Raw genomic sequence first — 20,924 nt, 5'->3', positions numbered from 1 at the left:
TGAGATAGGAATTGAGGCGGGAAAATTAAAAAAAAATTTGTTTGGGCATTATCTGAATTTTTGGACAGGAAAAATTTTTGGGAGGAAAATGAAGGAGTGGGGGTTGTAGAAGATTGAATTCTGAGTAAAATGACCTATAATTTGATTACTTTTAGACTGAGGACAGGGTCAGGGAAAATTTTTGAATATTTAAATTTAGGCGGGAAAATTTTTTTTGGGGCTTATGGAGTTTTTAGGGCCGGAAAATTTTTTGGGTGGAAAATAAAAGGGTGGAAATTGTAGAGGATTAAATGCCGGGTAAAATTACCTATAGTTTAATTACTTTTGGACTGAGAACAGAGTCAGGAAAAAAATTTGAATATTTAAATTTAGGCGGGAAAATTTTTTTTGGGGCTTATGGAGTTCTTAGGGCCGGAAAAATTTTCGGGAGGAAATTGTAGAGGATTAAATGCCGAGTAAAATTACCTATAGTTTAATTACTTTTGGACTGAAAACAGGGTCAGGAAAAAATTTTGAATATTTAATTTTTGGCGGGAAACTTTTGAAAAAATTTTTTCTTGTGTTTTATTGCAATTCCGAGACAGGGAAAATTTTTCGCAGGAAAATGAATGGAAATTGTAGAGGTTAAAATTCCCAGTAAAATTTTTTATAATTCAAATATTTTTTACCCGGAAAAATTTTCAAAAAAACTTAAATAGATAAAATTTAAGCCCAGATAATTTTCAAAAATTTTTCATCTGTTGCTCAAATTTTCCAGACAAAAAAATTCTCTATTTAATTTTCCCCAATTTCCAGATCTGAAAATTAAATTTTACTTCTGATCCTTAAGCCCAAAAATTTTTCAAAATTTCGAGTTGTGTAAAAAAAAAAAATATTAATGATGAATTATAATTACAATGATAAAAATATAAGAACCTGGAATGTAATGAGGCATAAAAAAATAATAATAATAATTACATTGAGAGCGACGCAATCGATCTTGGCTGACTTTATCAGTTTAAAATCTGTGGCGCGTAAAGTCTCCCGGTTTATAAAATGTTATATACATCCACATATATATAGGAGCGTTGTAAGATTAAATTAAATGGAAATACTTGATGGCACATTGAGTGGAGGCTCTTCTTCTCGCTCGGTCTCTACAAACTTTTAAATGTCTTAAGAAAATTCCAGCGTCCATGTGAATGAGCCGGCCAGCTGCTTCAGCATTCCGACATTCTGTAACTTCATTTTTTTAATTTAACGATCGTATATAATATCCTATTTCACTTCCCTCCTCCGGAAAAGTAAAAAGTCATTTTCTTTTTCTTCCTTTTTTTTACTACCCCTACATATATAAGCCCGTAACTCGTGAACTTACAAGCGAAATCGAAAAAGTTGAGGGTCATTCTTCAGCTTTTTTTGTGGGCTACAAAAAAGGTATCTTGCATTTTTACCGTACAGTTGATAGTTTTGTCAGAAAGTTCAGCCAAAGTTCAAATTTTGCTGCGACCGGTTTTCAGTCGACACGAAAATTTTTTCAAGGGAAAATTGGAAATATCTCGGAAAATTATTGAGCTAGACCAAAAAAGTAGAGGAAAAATTTGTAGCTTTTTTTGTGGGCTACAAAAAAGGTCTCTTATGTTTTTTCTATACAATTGATATTTTCGCCAGAAAAATCATCCAAAGTTCAAATTTCGCTAGCGATCGATTTGAAAACTGGTTCGGAGGAAAAATTAAGTTATCTCGGAAAATTATGAAGCTAGATCAAAAAAGTTGAGGAAAAACTTTTAGCTTTTTTTGTGATCTACAAAAATGTAAGAATAAATTTTTCACGTAGGATCGATAGTTTCGATGTAAATCGAAGTTGAGTAAAAATATTTTCGGTGGGAAAATTGAATAGTGAATTTATTTTTAAAAATAATTTTATTTGGATTGTAATATTGTTTATGATATTTGTATGGATATAAATTATAATAAATATACAAAGTTATTGAATATCCATAACATTTATTCGTATGTGAATAAAAATGTACAAGTTTTGCCGGAAGCTAAAGTCTTACGAAGCGTAAAGACATCAAGGAATACATAATCATAGATCAGAGAGAACATATTTGTCTACTGTATATACGTGTATACCTAAAATATGATCTTCTGCATATCCGATGTTTATTATCATATATTTTTTATATTTATGTAAACATGAAATGGCGAGGGATCGATTGTAACCATAAACTTATTTCGTTTATTTAAGATTTTATTAATTTTGAATGAATGGAAAAATTAAAATCATTTTTTTTTCATAGGAAATTTAATCCTCTACAAAATTTATGTCTTCAGATTTTTTCGTAACTTTGATACTTTGGCGGGAATTTTAATTTTAAATTTTCGCAATTGGAAAAATTAGGGATCCAAAATTTATAGGAAATGGATTTTATCCAAATTTCGGTGAAATATTGAATTTATGAGAAAATTGTATAGAAACTTTTTTGTAAGAAATTAAATTTCCTACAAAATTGGTTTCTTTAAATTTTGCCGTATCTGTAATATTTTGGCGGGAATTTGAATTTTAAATTTCGTAATTGGAAAAATTTTGAAAATAAAATTTATCGGAAATGGATTTTCACAAAATTTTAGTAAAATATTGAATTTACGACAAAAATGTGTAGAAACTTTTTTGTAGAAAATTAAATTTCCTACAAAATTAGTCTCTTAAAATTTTGCCGTATCTTCAATACTTTGGCGGGAATTTGAATTTTAAATTTCGTAATTGAAAAAATTTGGAAAATAAAATTTATCGGAAATTGATTTTATGCAAATTCTGGTAAAATATTTAATTTATGGCAAAATTGCATAGAATTTTTTTTGTAGGAAATTTAATTTTCTACAAAATTGGTGTCTTTAAATTTTGCCATATCTGTAAAACTTTGGCGGGAATTTGAATTTTAAATGCCACAATTGGAAAAATTTGGAAAATAAAATTTATCGGAAATGGAATTTATCCAAATTTTGGTAAAATATTGAATTTATGACAAAAATGTATAAAACGTTTTTGTAGAAAATTTAATTTCCTACAAAATTGATTTCTTTAAATTTTGCCGTATCTGTAATACTTTGGCGGGAATTTTAATTTTAAATTTCGTAATTGGAAAAATTACGAATCTAAAATTTATAGGAAATGGATTTTAACTAAATTTTGGTAAAATATTGAATTTATGGCAAAATTGCACGGAATATTTTTTGTAGGAAATTCAATTTCCTATAAAATTGGTCTCTTTAAATTTTGCCGTATCTGTAATACTTTGGCAGGAATTTGAATTTTTAATTCCGTAATTGGAAAAATTAGGAAACTAAAATTCATCGGAAACGGATTTTAACCAAAGTTCGGTAAAATATTGAATTTATGACAAAATTGTATAGAAACTTTTTTGTAGGAAATTAAATTTCCTACAAAATTGGTCTCTTAAAATTTTGCCGTATCTGTAATACTTTGGCGGGAATTTTAATTTTAAATTCCATAATTGGAAAAATTTGGAAAATAAAATTTATCAAAAATGGATTTTATCCAAATTCTGGTAAAATATCGAATTTATGGCAAAATCGCGTAGAATATTTTTTGTAGGAAATTTAATTTCCTACAAAATTGGTTTCTTTAAATTTTGCCGTATCTGTAATACTTTGGCGGGAATTTGAATTTTAAATTCCACAATTGGAAAAATTTGAAAAATAAAATTTATCAAAAATGGATTTTATTTAAATTCTGGTAAAATATTGAATTTATGTCAAAATTGCATAGAATCTTTTTTGTAGGAAATTTAATTCTCTACAAAAATGGTCTCTTTGAATTTTTTCATATTTCCAATATTTTACCCCCAATTTAAATTTAAATTTTCAAATTTCCCTTTTTACAACCGCGGCCTCACTTTTCCTCAAAAATATACGTGACCCAAAAAAAATAACTAGCCGATAATTCCATCTTGTAAAGATGTCAGTCATTACAACTGACCCTCACCTTCTCTAAAAAGCCACTAATCGAACTGAAAATTAACCAGAGCCGACATTTATCCGATTACTGATCCCCGACTCCATCTGACGGCTCGAAGTAAAAACATAAAAAGACTAAAATAAGCCTTGAGTCAGCCGTCAGAAGGATTATTGTCTCGAGTTCTTATCTGCTTGAGAAAAGAGAAGAGACGAGAAGACAGTCGTATCTTTTGAACGACACACACGTAGTCTCCAGAGACCGACATTGAGGGAGATGACACGCGTTACGAGGACTACTTTCTACGACTTTATGTCTCCAACTTTCTTTTTCCCATCTTACCTTATTCTTTTTTTCGCTTTATTCTATTCCCCCCTACCCCCTACCCCCTGTCTTCCGACCCCTGTCCCCTGTCCTGTCATCAGCCTCCAGCTAACGGCTGTCAAATTTGTATCCAGCGAATAAAATGATCATCAAAAAATTACCAAATAAAATTTATAAAATTTAAATTAATAATTCATTTTGAGATCCAGAGTATCTCAAGTTATGCCGATGATACGTATTCATGACAGCAATACCGCCCACAGAGGCTAAATATAAACAGCAGGCGGGGTGCCAACCAAAGTTCCATTCACATTTACGTACACAGTAGGGATACCGTCTTATCCATCCTCTATTTGCTTCTTCAGACTCTGGCTACTGTATTAGTCCCTCTTACCCCCTCTCGGTCTCTTTTACCCTCTTTTTCCCCCCTTATAACAGCACCAAGTATCTTTCTCTTGAGATACTTCTCTGAGTTTTAGTTAATAGTCTTTCTTTATTTATTAAGTTTCTCTCAAAGCTTTCTCTCTCATATTTATCTCTTTCTCAGTTGGTCCAGTGTATGCATACACGAGAATATTACCGTTCTGAATATCCATCCGTGCATTAACGCCAACTCTTAACTTACTACAACAACTACTACTAAGTATGAATAGCGAAACTATATTTAGATGTGTAATTACTGCTAAAACTTACCTATCTCTCATGACTCTTAATTTATTACCCAGTGATTTGTCGTATTCTAGCTCAATTCTCTGTCATATACAATTATACGATGCTACAGAATGGATAATAATGGGAACAAAGGGTTAGAAACTGAAAAAAACCATTTTTGGGAATTTTCAGCTTTGCGGGGATGGGGACTTTGGGCGGTTACAGGCTGAATTCATTGACTTTTATGGATCTAAGCACTTCTTTGGAAGCTGTTCCAAGTGTCCATAAGCTGGCGATGCAAACAAAGTGGTCTAAGTTGGTTATCAATGAGGTCCAAGGTCGAAAAACGCCTTTTTTGAGAAGGTAGCCTACTTTTGGGGCGTTTTTGAGGATTTTTATCAAGTCTATGCTATTTATCAACAAAAGTATCGTGAGAGCACTTGTTCCTGATGGTGTAGAACAGAAAAATTTGTAAATATCATTGGAAGTAATTAAGGAAATTAATTTAGAGGGGCTCTGTCATCAATTTCGAATTTTCGTTGAGGGAAAACGCTGACTGTTTTGACTTTTGGAAGTAGATCCCTAGATTTTTTTGTATCTGAGCACTTGTTTGCATGCTAGGCTACATTTCCCAGAGTGATAAATTCAATCAAAGTGGTCTAAGATGGTCATAAATGAGGTCCAAGGTCGAAAAACGCCTTTTTTGAGAAGGTAGCCTACTTTTGGGGCGTTTTTGAGGATTTTTATCAAGTCTATGCTATTTATCAACATAAATATCATGAGGGCACTTGGTCCTGATGGTATAGAACAGAAAAATTTGTAAATATCATTGGAAGTAATCGAGGAAATTAATTTAGGCGGTTCTATTATCAATTTCAAATTTTCTTTAAGGGAAAATGCTGACTATTTTGACTTTTGGGAGTAGATTCCTAGACTTTTTTGTATCTGTGCACTTGTTTGCATACTAGGCTACATTCCCCAGAGTGACACATTCAATCAAAGTGGTATAAGATGGTCATGAATGAGATCCGAGGCCAAAAAACACCTTTTTTGGGAAAGATCGCCTACTTTTTTGCCATTCCCCCGATTCCTATGATGCCTGAGCTATTTTCTGAGTTAGTAACAACAAGTAGGCTTGCTCTGGAAGTATAATAAGTGTAAAATTTATAAATAGCAAAGAACTAACGGATAATAAAAATTTTAATTATTAATTTATTTGAGTGAAGAGTTTGTTATGAGGCACGTGCATCGTTTGCATTATTGATTCAAGTGGATCTCACTGTACTCTGGTTCCGTTGTGTTACTGCTTGAAGAATTAAAGACTTGATATAACCGAGAACAGACGATAGACGATGAGAACACCAACAAGAGGCTCCATCTCATTTTTATTTCTCATTGGTGACTTTATATTCTTATGTGGTCGCGTGCGACACATACAAAATTAATTAAAGAGTCTCTTGCGGGTTGGGAGGCTACGAGGGGGTCACATTGTAGGTACGCTAAGGACAAGGGGTTAAAACTCAACCCGACCGGCTTTCAGAAAACGAGGACGCAGCATCATTGTAACCATTTTTTTATTATTCTCTATTATTATTATTATTTTTTCTCATCTTTCTCGCTTGTTCTCAAGTACCAGAAGCAAAATAATAAAATACTCGGTTTTAAATCGATCATTCGTCACTCCACTGGATGCATCAGCGCCTCTTTTTCAAATTTTTGAAAATGACCCATTTTGACCCTTCCAAAATTATTTCGCCCTAATTTTGATATTACCAGCTTCTAGCTGGTTATTTCAGCTTCAATTTCTTTTTTTAAAGTTTATTCTAGACCCACTCACTTCCGGTTAATCGGCGGTCGAAGCAAAAAATCGGTGCGTCACTAAAATGGCCATAACTCCCTCAAAAAAAATCCTACAGAGCTCCGGAAAATTCAGTACACTCCTGAAACTACTGGCTATCGCCTCTTCAAGGTCGATTTAACTCAAAAAAATTTTCTCATGCCCTCCGTCCCCAAAAACCAAAAAAAAAAATTTCAAAATTTTTCCTCTTTTGAATTTCGGCCCCAAACTTTGTCACTAAATTTTTTTTCAAACTAATTTCCATCCCCACATAAAACTAGACACTTCAAGCTTTAAAAAAAAATTTTTTTCATCCAAATCCGATGATTAGAACCCAAGTTACAAGGATTTGAATTTTCGATTATTGGTTCCCGGGTTCAAAAATACACGTCCGATTTTTCCTGCCCGTGACCAACTGAAATTTTACGCCTGTTTTGGTAACTGGGCAGCTTGGGTCACTAGCTGGTATCAAGTTCGATGAAAATTGAATGTAAAAAAGCTTGAGGAATATAATTTTGCATGAAATAAATTAATTATCTGGTGGGCAATCGGCAAAAAGGGAACCTTGAGTTAATAATTCACGCATACATTGGCTCGGAAAATGTATATAGAGGGTTAAGATATACATTGAATGTATCGTAGTGTAACAAATACACGTATTGCATTTAATATGACGTGCCCCGGGCGTATAAACCGGCCTGGATGAATAAAACGTCTTCCTTATCGTCTAAAATAGACTTTAAACTTGATGCATATCTGGATGAACGCCAGAGGCCTGCGGGACTCGAATAATCGCATTGAATTATAAATTATAAATTATTGTTGTTAGCAATAGTATTAGTAACAATAAATATATAATTATATATTTTATGCTAAATATATTTTCAGGCGTATGCAGGTCAGATGGCGGTCGATGCCAAGCAAATGGAGATGCAGCGCGTGCAGACAGAGCACCTGAAACGCCAGCAGGAACAAATGATCCAGCATCATCACAATAATCTTCAAGAATTACAGGCGCAGATATCTAAAGGCCAATTGAATATGCCGAGCACACAATCGCTCATGTTTCTGCCATTTTTGGAGCAGCTTCGTGGTCTGCCTGTTTCTTCGTCGATGCCTCCACCAACTTCGACTGCTACCACGGGAAATAAACATATCAATTCTATTGCCAATGTGAGTTATTTTAGATATCTCTTGGTTGAAAAACTTTGAATGATATTTCTGGCTCAAATATTGGAGATAAGACAAAAACTTATGAAAGCAATTTTGTAGGGAATTTTATTCCCAACAAATTTGTATTGATGTATTTTTGTCGTATCTTTGATATTTGAGCCAGAAATATCATTCAAAGTTGGTAGCAAGATCTGGGTTGATGATGATTATGACTAATTTGCAATTTTTCCAGATGATAAGCGGGCATCGTGATACACAGAGCTGGGCAACGGCCCACTTGGCCCAGGTATCAACTCAGATGGAGAAGGAACGATCGCCCACGCCAGTATCATCAGCAATAGCACCAACCACTGCACCCTTACCAGATCCTGACGCGCCTTTGAATCTTACGAAGCCTAAGTCCTGTGCCAACACATCACCAGGTCATGAAGGTGCCAGCAGTAGCCAGGAACAACCACTCGCCGCAACCGCACCCAAGTTATTTCCTCCTGGATTACCCATGCCGCGTAATTACTTGCCCAATCTTCCCTACGCTGGACTACCACCTCATCTAGGTTCTATGTCTTCCCCCAGTAAGTATTCTGAACCCATTCCTTGATGAACCAGCCCAATGCTAATCCACGAATTGTTACAGTCATGGTGAAAGATGAACCAGGTGGATCAGCTTCAGCAGCCTCCAATGCCACAGCAGTAGAAAAACACTTTGCTATGCATGGTATCTACAGTCTACCAACCTCTGCTGGTTCAATGGCATCATCACCTTCACCACAACGACCCATCAAACAGTTTTCCCGAGAAGATGCCATGTCCGATGATCAAGACTTTCTATCAACCTCTCACTGTAAGTATTGGGATGAATACTCTGGCAAATCATCAGCAATCTTGATGACCAATTGGTACTTTGATTACAGTATGGCGTGACCCAGGTTACAAAGTCCCAGAGGACATCACGGAGAAGGCCAAGATGGTCCGGCAGCAGAAGCGCGAGAACGAGAACAAGCCACATATCAAAAGGCCGATGAATGCTTTTATGGTTTGGGCAAAAGATGAACGACGGAAAATTCTCAAGGCATGTCCGGATATGCACAACTCAAACATATCAAAAATACTAGGGGCAAGATGGAAAGCCATGTCCAATTCGGAAAAGCAACCGTACTACGAGGAGCAGTCGCGGCTGTCGAAGCTTCACATGGAAAAGCATCCGGACTACAGGTACCGGCCTCGTCCCAAGCGGACTTGCATCGTAGATGGCAAGAAGATGAGAATCTCTGAGTACAAGTCACTGATGCGGCAACGCAGGCAAGAGATGCGACAGCTCTGGTGTCGCGAAGGGGGTCCAGAAATGGGATTCCTTTCACCAGTTGGTGATATGTCAGGACATCATCCAGCTGGACCAGGTCCTTCTGCTCGACCCTCAGCGTCTCCGCCAGCGATGATCAATGGAGCGGGTCCTAGCCAGGAGCACTCGTCATTCTACTATCCCCAGGACAGTCTTTCTCCAGGAGACATGATGGACTTCTCGCCAGATAACTCGGGGTCCATAAGTGGCTACGATGCCAGTCCCAGGCACCACGATGAAGATTGAACAGTAGCTCCGGGTCAGCCGATATGGCAACCCGGAGCATCCAAACTAACACGTGAATTATTCTGGTAATCAGTGTCGATTATTTAAATCCAAGAATATAAACTGTGCCATTGAACAAAAATTAATAAGTTATCATTTAAACTGCTGCTACCAAAGTATTGCTCATATGCAATTAAGGCAGTTTTTTTAGGAAAATTTATAATCAAAACAAACTATTAAAGACTATATCAAAGATTTGTGGGTACAAAGTACTCTTTTTAATAAAACTGTTTTACTGACAGTTACATAATTACTCTATCGACTTTATCGACTTGCGGTTACTGGCCGAGGTTAAAATTTTGGAGTGACTTGGTAGTGAAGTGGCTGATCAGTAGATGGTAAGGTAGACTAATCTCTTTTATCGACAGTACAATCAAATATTAGGCCATAATATGCAAAGTTATCGATGGAAATATTGTTTAGTTTAATTTTGGGGTCGATAAAGCAGATTTTTGGAGTTTGAAGTGATTTGTGATACAGAGTAGTCACTTTTGCAGACCCTCGGGACTCTTAAAAGAAAACGGTGAGCTTACGAAGTTTTTCGGTAGGTAATGGAGGGAACAAGTCTTGTTTCGCGGCCGGTAAACAGATAAGGAAACTCTTAGGCCTCTCAGAACTTCGGAATCGTAGATTTAATCTCCAAAAGTCTTTCTAGAAGTCATTTTGCCTCTCAATTGACTTCAACACTTCTTCTGCGGCCGATAAAACAGATTCTAAGTCAACTGAACTTCAAAAAATCGGAAATTCGGGCTTCAGAAGTCTTCTCAGAGGCTTATGGGTGTCAACTTCTTGACTCTAGAGTATCAGCTTCGACCGGTAAAACAGATTTTTTAACTTCCGTCTCTCGGAACCTCTTGACCGTCGACTTAACCAGCAAAAGTCTTCCGGGACGTCAATTTACTCCTTCCATTGACTTTTAAACCTAGTACGCGATCGATAAAACAGATTCCGATCTCAATTACCTTCAAAACAACAAGCCTCAGCTCCAGAAATCTACTATACCGTCAACTCGGTCTACTTTAAAGCCTTTCGCGTTCGACGAAAAAATTTCCATGCCCACTTAGTTTAAGAATCACAGACCCGAGCTCCAAAAATCTTTACCTTCAACCGACTCAACAAATAAGTTATCGCGCCAAATTACTGTCTGATAAAGCAGATTTTTCTACTCTCACCATCTGAACTCTCTCAGCCGAACGACTTTACCATCAATAGCCATCTTACCAACGGTCGATACAACAGAAAAATTTCCTACAGTCGATAAAGTACATAACCGATAAAAAAATCATATTCTTAAGACTCGATCGTATGAAAATCTTTAATTTTATCCCTTCCCAAATAAAGAAAATCTAAAAGTCGCTTTAATTAAGCAACGTAGTACTTAGCAATTATTTTAATTACAATTATAATTAAAATAAATATTTTTTTTTCTATTTATTGAATCTCGTTTTTAACACAATATAAAATGGTGGCTTGGAGCATGTGATAATTACTTATGTGCCAAATAATTAACGATGATTAATTATCCTATTGGCTCGAAATTATGATAAAATCAATACGTCTCCTTAAATACACCTTATTAATAAATTAATTAATTAATTAAAATAAGTTTTTTTTTAACAGTCAGTGCAATTTATCGTACCTTGTATAAAGCGATTTTTTTTTAATTAAAAAAAAAATCTTAATAATTTTTATAATGAGCCAGTATCCGATCGTCGATTTTAAAAAAACCGACCGGGGATTGCTTAATGTTGATATTTATTTTATGTATATAACGGAGTTAATTAAAGTAATTAATATAGATAATTAATAAAAATAAGTAAATTAATTAATTAATTAATTGAACTAACAAGTTTTTTTTTAATCGCCATTTATTATTATTGTACAGTGTAATATTAATTGTGATGGACTATGTATGTGTAGTTACTCAATTTTAGATATTACTGTTGAAGATTAACGTTTTTTTTATTATTATTATTATTATTATTATTATTAATTAATTAATTATTAAAAAAAAATAAATAAAGTTATGGGTCTTGTTGATTTTTTTCCATCTATACGGACTGTAACTCGGAATCTATTGATCTGAGGTAAATTTTTACTGAATACTTTTTTGTAGAAAATTTAATGAGCTACAAAAAAGTATTGAAATAATTTTGCAATATTTCTGATAGAGAACGAGATATAGCCGATTTTAGATAAAGAGAAATTTTAGCAATGATTAGAATCTTGTTAATTTTTTTTTCCATCTATAAAGTCTGTAACTCGGAATCTATCAATCTGAGGTAAATTTTTGTGGAATACTTTTTTGTGGAAAATTTGATGAGCTACAAAAAAGTATTGATATAATTTTGCGATATTTCTGATAGGGAACGAGATATAGCCGATTTTAGATAGAAGGAAATTTTAGCAATGATTGAAATCTTGTTAATTTTTTTTCCATCTATCGAGGCTGTATCTCGGAATCTATCAATCTAAGGTAAATTTTTGTAAGATGCTTTTTTGTAGAAAATTTAATGAGCTACAAAAAAGTATTGATGTAATTTTGCGATATTTCTGATAGGGAACGAGATATAGTCGATTTTAGATAAAAAGAAAATTTTAGCAATGATTGAAATCTTGTTAATTTTTTTTTCCATCTATCGAGGCTGTAACTCGGAATCTATCAATCTGAGGTAAATTTTTGTTAGACACTTTTTTGTAGAAAATTTAATGAGCTACAAAAAATTACTGAGATATTTTTGCAATATTTTTAATAGATAACGAGATATGGGGGTTTATAGATTGAAAAAAATATTTTGTCAATTTTAAGACTTATTATTATTATTATTATTATTATTATTATTATTATTATTATTATTATTATTATTATTATTATTATTATTATTATTATTATTATTATTTTTTATAGTAATTACATATAAGAATTCTTTTTCGTTAAGTAATTTTTCATTTAATTATTATTATTATTATTATTATTATTATTATTATTATTATTATTAATTACATTGTTTTATTATTATTATTATTATTATTATTATTATTATTATTATTATTATTATTATAATTATTGTCTGTAATGGTACTGAGGTAAAGGTTGTATGTGCCAGTTAAAATGACGAATAAAAAAAAAAAATTTTTTTTTAAATTAAAATAGAAAATTTATTTTTTTATAATAATTATTATTTTTTTTTTCAATAATTTGTTAATTATTTATAAGAAATAGTGAGGGTACTAAATAATGACAGATAAACAATTTTCTATGCCTGTACTCCGAATTTTAATACCAAGTTTTATTTAAATGAAGATTTTGGAAAAACTAATGGAAATTGAAGAAAATTCATAAGGACCTTTTTTGTAGAAAATTTAAAGAGTAACCAAAAAGGTCCTGAAGATATTTTACGTAGAATACATATTTAAGCCATAAAAGTTCAATTAAATGAAAGAAAATTAAAATAGAAAATTTTCATCCGTGACCTTGAAAGTTTGAATTCAAATTGCGGGTCAGGGAATTGAGATACGGAAAAATTTTTAAGGACCTTTTCTTTAGAAAATTTTATTCCCTACAAAAAAGTATTCTTATGATTTTCTCAAAAAATCGATATTTCTTGAGATTTGAGCCTGGTCATTATTTGGTACCGTCAATTAATCAACTATTAAATTAAAATTGCGTAAAATAAAAATAGGCTTAAAAATTTTAAAGGCATAAAAAAAAATCTGTAATAAATAAAAAATATTAAATAAACTAAAAAAATTAACTAGCGCATTGTAAATCACTATATAGCTGACTTATGATTATAAATATAATTATTATTAATAATAATAACTAATTAAGTGAAACATTAACACCCAAATATTCCAATTCACTTACATAGACATTAAAAATAATGAGCACGCGGTCCGATCGATAACGCGCTGCACTTATAAATAAAATTTAAAAAAATATAAAATAGTGTAATGCTTTTCTGATATTCAGATCTAGTTTAGACTAAAAATATTTAAAAATCTTAAATTTTAATTATAATTATAATTATAAATCCGAGTGAGTTGAAAATGTACATAGTCATATTGTATGAATTTATGAATTTATGAATGAATATTTGAAGATTTTTTATTTCAATACAATTACACACTTAAAAAAAAAATTCAATTTCAATGAAAAATGTAAAAAAAAAAGATTTTGTAAACTTTTCTTTTTTTTTTCTAATTGCGATGGTAACGTAGGCTTGGTTACGATCATAGCAACACTTCCCGTAGCCTAGTAACGCTCCCTACTCCTTCAAGTAATCATAGCAACGCTCCCTACTTTACAACTGAGCCATAGCAACGCTTCCTACTCCGCTATTTACCGTAGAAACCCTCCCCACTCCTTAATGTCATCATAGCAACGCTCTCTATTCTACTACTGAGCCATAGCAACGCTTTCTTCCCCACTATTTACCTTAATAACGCTCCCCACTCCTCAATGTCACCATAGCAACGCTCCCTACTCTACAACTGAGCCATAGCAACGCTTCCTACTCCGCTATTTACCGTAGAAACGCTCCCCACTCCTTAGTCACCATAGCAACGCTCCCTACTCTACTACTGAGCCATAGCAACGATTCCTACACCACTACTGAGCCTTAGCAACGCTCCCCACTTCTTAAAGTCACCATAGCAACGCTCCCTACTCTACTACTAAGCCATAAAAACGCTTCCCACTCCATTGCGTAGCCATAGTAACCCAAAGAGTGTAACTATGACTACCCGATACATCAGCAAGTGTTGCTATGACACTAATTTGCTTATATTTTCATTATTTGGCTGTGAATTTTTTTTTTTTTTTTAATAATTAATATTTGAAAAAAAAAATTACTATTGAGATTTTTGAATGCGTTAAATATGAATAACTACTTATATAAATGTAACATTATATATATGAATATAAATATATTTATTATAATTAATAATAATAACAATAATTATAATTATAATAATAATAATAATAATAATAACTTACGAGTTAGGTATTCTTTGTTGTTTGTATTTTCCAATCGTAATCATTATTATATATATAAATATATATAAATAATAAATATCTATATAAATAATAAAAATATGAGTAATTTATTATTTTATTCTCTTGTTTACAAAAAAAATTTAAAATAAAAAATTTTCCTGTTAAAATTTCTTTTTTGAATTTCCAAAAATTTTCTTATCATTCGGAAAATTCTATCCAGCGAAAATTCTTTTACCGACAGTCAGTAAAAACAAAAACCAACTTATCGGTAGCGGATCCGTAGAATCCGAATTTTCCAACGAACGGTAACCGTCAGGCTTTAGGTTACGGGTCAGAGGTCATAGAAACTCAAAGGTCAAATTTTCTTATTCAAATTTTAGGTTAGGAAAATTTACCAGGTTACTAAGACCCTAGAAGATGGCGGCAGGTCACCCTGTGCTCGACAAACTCACAACAAAATTCCACAGATGGCGCCGCTGGGTCCAAACGTAGAATGCCATTTGTAAAAAAACTGTCGATAAATTCAAACAAATTTATAAATAAATTTTTATAGGAAATTAAATTCTCTACAAAAAAGGACATTTTTATTTTTTCTCTAAAACCCCGACCTTCAAGATACATATAATATATAAATATATATATATGAATTACTATTAAAACTACAAAAATTTAAATAAATTTTTTTTCTAACAGAAAATTAAAAGCTCTTTAAAATGAGTACCGACATGACATATTTTGTAATTTTAAAGATACACATATATTTTAAATTGCATGAAATAAAATATATATACATCTTTTAAAATATGAAAAATAAGTATGTCATGTTGGTACTCGTTTTAAAGGACTTTTGATTTCCTATGAAACTACATATTGAAAAATTATTATTTTTTAATCATTTATCAAAAGATATATTAAATTAATATAAATTAGTTCTTAAACTATAAAAATTTAAATAGATTATTTTTCTAACAGAAAATTAAAAGCTCTAGCAAATGAGTACCGACATGACTATTTTAAAAATTTTGGAGATGTACATATATTTTTATTTGTATAATAATATATATCTCTTAGAATATGAACAATAAGTATGTCATGTTGGTACTCATTTGAAAGAGCTTTTAATTTTCGAGTAATCTACGAGCTTTTTTTAAAAATGTGATAAATATTTTTGTCGCTGATTTTTTCAAATATCATTATTTCCATTGATTCATATATATTTTCATATAAATTAATTATCTTTAAAAAAAAAATAAACAAACGTCTAAGATTTATAGCGAAAGGATCGGAGGAAATTTTAAGACCAAGAAGAAGTCGCTGGGGTAATTAGGGCCAGAGATATAAATTTTTGAAGTTTAAATTTGAAATTCGCGGATTTTCGCGGTTTTTATTCTTTTACTTTTTGGAAATTTGTTGCTCTGAGGCTACTGGAGATTAAGAAATAAAAATTTAGAGGTGTATAAAAAAAGGATTGAAGAAATTTTTGAGACCAAGAAGAAGTCTCTAGAGTAATTATATTTGCAAAGCCCCGCGAGGGTATTTATTCCGTACCTCCCCCATATTGTGCCATGTATAATAAAAAATAATTTTGTAAATAAAAATTGTCAGCCTCTTACCATCTGCACTGAATGCTATTTGGTTTGAATGGTAAAATAATTTTATTGAATGAATTAGATTACAAAAAAATGAAATAAAATGAAAAGGTTACTCCATGTAGTTCTGCAGAACTAGTTAGGAAAATGTATATACATCTTTTTCATTGGATGCAGTTAGAGGTAAAAAATATGATTAGTAAAAAAGTATTCTACTGTTTAAATGGTATTTCCTTTAATTTTATTCAATATATGTATATCCAACGATTTAATTCGATCTGGATAAATCTAAATGAAGTATAGATTTGTCCATATTTGAAATATTAGATCAAATTGGATCGTAACTGATCCAAACTTCGTTCTTACACAGAAAAAAAGGATTTCTTAGTGCAAGAAATTTTGATTTGTCCCAAAAAAATTTTTGTTAGCCTCAAGAAAATTCACGTATCATAAATTGAAAACTTAAAAATTCTTGGAGCGAGAATAAATTTTTTTAGAGCAAGAAATAATTTACTGAACTATGAAATTTTTTCTCATCCTAAAAAAATTTTTGTTCTCAGTTTATAATACACTAAATTTCTCCCGCCAAGAAATTATTTTTTCTGTGCAGGATTATAAAAAAATTTCATTAGTTTTGAATAAAATGGAATTTTTTTTCTAATAAAAAAATATCTAGGTGAACGACCTCTTGTTGAAAAGTTTTTACCTTAACATATATTTTAAAAACTGTGAAAAATTAACTAATAATTAATGATTGAATAAAAAAAGATAACATATTTAAAAAACGATATAAATTTTTATTTAAATAATTATTTACAAGAGTGTTACTGACGTATCATTCATAATCTTGCAATACAGAATCCATCAAATTGACAGCATACGCGTCAGTTAATAATATATCTAATAATTAATGATTAAATAAAAAATTAACTTGCTCGAACATCATCATATGAAAAATTCATCGGTAGTTAAAATATAATTTTGCTTTTCCAAATTTTTTTAAATTTTTTCATTCCATTTTTTTCCAAATTTTTTCATTCCATTTTTTTTCCAAATTTTTCCTTTTTTATTTTATTTCCAAATTTTTCCTTTTTTATTTTATTTCATTCTAACATCACTTATACGGTCTAAAGTAGAATATACTTGCATCCTTTACTGATGAGCCCAGCAAGTATACAGCGTGCAATTCAAAAAATTTTCATCTATTTGATCAACTCGCGGATATGATTCGTACATAGAATCAAATAAATTGACAATATATGAGTCAGTTAATTCATTTAGTGGTTCATTAGAAATATTCAAATTGTGATTTGAAATCTGATTTTCTTCAATTGTGTTGGAGTTCAAATAACTAGCAGTGGCGTTAGTAGCAGTGTGGTTGTTAATATAGTCATACTCACTGTATATCACTGCAGGTTGAAAAATATATACTATATTTGGCTTAAAGAACCACGTTGGCTCAAATAAATACTTCTGACAGTGTAGTCAGAAGAAAATAAATTTTTCCATTTATGGAGAAAAAAAATAACGATTATAGAAAAAAATGCATTTTCTTGCAAAATTTTGAGGACAACTACATTTTTCTGTTGAGATTACAGCTCGATGATTCAAACATTGGAGCATTTATTGGAATAATTTGAATTTGTTTTCTTTATTTCTACCCCACCAAAAACGTTTCTCATAATTTTTTTACCCAATCAAAAAAAAAAGTTATAAACTTTTGAAAAAAATGGCTTTCTTTATTTTAAATGGCTATAAATTTTTCAAAATTGTACCGATTTCGACTTTTTTTTTCAAAGTTTTTGTTTTTAAATATTTTCGAAAAAAAAATACAAAAATATTGCAGCCTATCTTCATCGTTTTTTTTTTACACAGTAAAAAATATTGTGTAAAATCAACACAGTTTGTGTGTTAAAAACAGTTGACACGAAATTTGTGTTGAAATTTTGACATAAACTTTGTGTAACCCCTTTTTAACACAAAGATTATGTTGAAATATCGCCACAAGAGGGCGCAAAGAATTCCACAGTAACACACAAAATGTGTTAATAAAGAGTGTATAACACATTTTTTATGTTACAAAAAGTGACACAAACTTTGTGTTAGTTTAACACAAACCGTTTTCGACACAAATACACAATATTTTTTACTGTGTATTTTTGGAAAAAATAAAAAATTTTTCGATGTTCACGATTTTCAATCTGTGATTTTTTTTTTTTTTTATAAAACTTTGAAATTTTCTTCAAATCCTCAAATTTTTTTGGTAAAGTTGCAAATGTTTGTTAACTTTTTAGTATAATATGTTTGGACACTCGCCTTCTATGAATGAATTTAAAAAAAAAACTTTTTCAAATACATGTAATGTAGATTTCGTGAATCTAATCTGTCTTTTTTTAAGGCCAAATTTGGCTGCAGCCATAATTTTATCTGGAGTCGAAATATATCGGTTCCTCGAAAATAAATTTTCGAGGTAGAATCGCTGGTCTGCCGTATATATATGGCGAATTTTTTTTTCTTTTTTATCTATAAAAGTCAAATAATAATAATGTAATATCAATTCAATGTTTCATTACTTCTGGTTTTTTTCTTCATTGCTTCCATGACATTTCTCAGGAAATGATGATAATAAAGTCTTCCACTGTACAGTGTAAATAAATTCCAACATCATAAATAGACACTTTTGGAAGTATCGAAAATATTGCGAGTTTCAACAGTAGTAAATTCGAACGTAGATGTCGAAGTGAACTTATAAAAGTCACTGAGGTTACTGACATCTGGTGGAGATGAGATCGTTGGAGTTGGAAGACAGTACAATGTCCGAACATGTTCGTCCACTGTACAGCCGTATACATATTCAAAATCGTGAAATGACATGATTTTAATTTGTTTATTTATTAAATAAATTTAGAGATATTTCGGAACTTAAACGGTATTTAGTTCGAATGTAGATGGGAAAGTTATGGAACCCTGATTAAACAAAATGATTAAAAATGATTTCACACGTTAAATGTCCATAAGAGACAGGATTAGAAATGATTTGAAGGATTAAAAAGTATTTAAAATGATTAAAAAACAAATCATTTTTAATCATTTTGTTTAATCAGGGAAGTCACTGAAGTTACGGATATCGCGTGTCAAAAGGTAAAAGCGCGCATGGCTACAGGTTAGTAGTAAGTAGGGAATTATGCTAAAAGAGCGCATAAAAAAATTTTTTTTTGCCATTAGCTTTGAAATTTTTCCAAACGCAAAGATCTGCAAAAAAAAATTTGGGCATCCTTGAGCTAAAAGGGCGTATCTCAAGAATACGCCCTTTTAGCTTTTGAAAAGGAGTGCCTAAAGGTAAAAGGGCGCATAAAAATAAATTCAAGTTTTAATATAAAATACTGACAAATCGTTTTACAAGACAAGTTAGATAAAAAAAAAGACTCCTACACTTTTTTTTTCAAAATTTGGTAAAAACAAAATAATTAAAAAAAAAAAAAAAAATGAAAATATCAAATTTTTAATGAAATAAAAATTTTTGTAACGACTGTAAAAAATAAAAATTTACTGATTTTTTTCTTTAATTATTTTTTTGGATTATTATGGATCCGCTATAAATCAGAGTAATTTGAAAAAAAAAAAAAAAAGAAGTACAGATATGGATAAAGGAGGGTATGGAAATCGTACCTAAATGAACCGGTTACAAATTTCTGCAAATTTTTTTTTTTTTTTTTTTAATTTAGTATAAGAATTTCAAAATAATTTTATAAACTCTAATAACCAATTCCATAACAACAAATATTAATACAATCACGCATACTTTGTGATTTTTCTAAGCATATTTTTAATTTTGATATTAAAAGAACGTATTAGTTAGAATACATTTTTATGAATGCAGCATTTTTTTTTTCATTTTTAGACTTCGGTTAAGCTTTTTAATAAATTTTTCAGAAAAAAAATTTATACGCCCTTTTAACTAGCTTTGGGAAAACAATGTTTGATTTTCAAGCATAGAAAATGTTTACCAATCAATTGGCGATGAAAAAAAAATTTACGCGCCCTTTTAGCCTATCATCAAAAAAATTTCTCATAATTTTTTCAAATTTTTTCACCCAACCAAAAAAATGTTATAAATTTTAGAAAAAAATGGCTTTTTTTAATTTAAGTGGCTATAACTTTTTCAAAATTCGACTGATTCGGATGTTTTTTTTTTCAAAATTTTTGTTTTTAAATGTACTTTTTGAAAAAAAATACAAAAAATTATTGCAACCTATCTCCATTGTTTTTTTTTTAGATTTTTGGAAAAAATAAAAAATTTTTCGATGTTTTCCATTTTGCACCTTCAGGCATGAATCCTGCATGATCATGCATGGTGATTTTTTCCCGAGATGTTTTTTCAATTTATATTTTTTTTCCAATTAAAAAAAATCGGTCTGTCAGTTGACCCTGCGGGCCAGCCCCAAAACATCCCTCTGTTTTCGAGCTCGTTGAGCTCGAAAACATTATTGTAAATACATTTTCGAGCTCTTCGAGCTCGCAAATACTTTTGTATGCCATTGTTTTGTAAAAAACCATTTTTTAGCATTTCTTTCTCCCACGATATCTCGCGAACTAATTAACCGATTTTGATTGTTGAGGTGGCGATCGACGCGTTTAATCAAGTTCTGAAGCTGATCAAATTTTGAAATTGATTTATCTAGCCGTTTTTAAGAAATTTCAAAACAACGGATTTATTTTTAATTTCCGTTAAGGAAAAATTCTAATTTTCCCAGTACAAATTTTCTTCT

At 31.1% G+C, this 20,924-nt stretch overlaps 1 protein-coding gene across 4 annotated transcripts in view; it reads left to right on the top strand.

The window, feature by feature from the left end:
• LOC130674469 (transcription factor SOX-13) overlaps positions 1 to 14,241 on the top strand; it is a 104,327-nt gene extending 90,086 nt beyond the window's left edge. For all 4 annotated transcript variants that reach the window (XM_057479810.1, XM_057479809.1, XM_057479812.1 and 1 more), the window contains 4 exons: positions 7,659 to 7,943; positions 8,176 to 8,515; positions 8,578 to 8,784; positions 8,855 to 14,241. In XM_057479810.1, the coding sequence (XP_057335793.1) occupies positions 7,659 to 7,943; positions 8,176 to 8,515; positions 8,578 to 8,784; positions 8,855 to 9,528 (1,506 nt within the window). In that variant the 3' untranslated portion in view covers positions 9,529 to 14,241. The remainder of the gene's footprint in view (positions 1 to 7,658; positions 7,944 to 8,175; positions 8,516 to 8,577; positions 8,785 to 8,854) is intronic.
• Positions 14,242 to 20,924: the final 6,683 nt, after the last annotated feature.

This window comes from Microplitis mediator, chromosome 9 (assembly GCF_029852145.1).
Source record: "Microplitis mediator isolate UGA2020A chromosome 9, iyMicMedi2.1, whole genome shotgun sequence".
NCBI classification, from domain to species: Eukaryota; Metazoa; Arthropoda; class Insecta; order Hymenoptera; family Braconidae; genus Microplitis; species Microplitis mediator.
The sequence above is the reverse complement of the archived record's forward strand: the minus strand, read 5'-3'. Positions and strand labels throughout refer to the sequence as shown.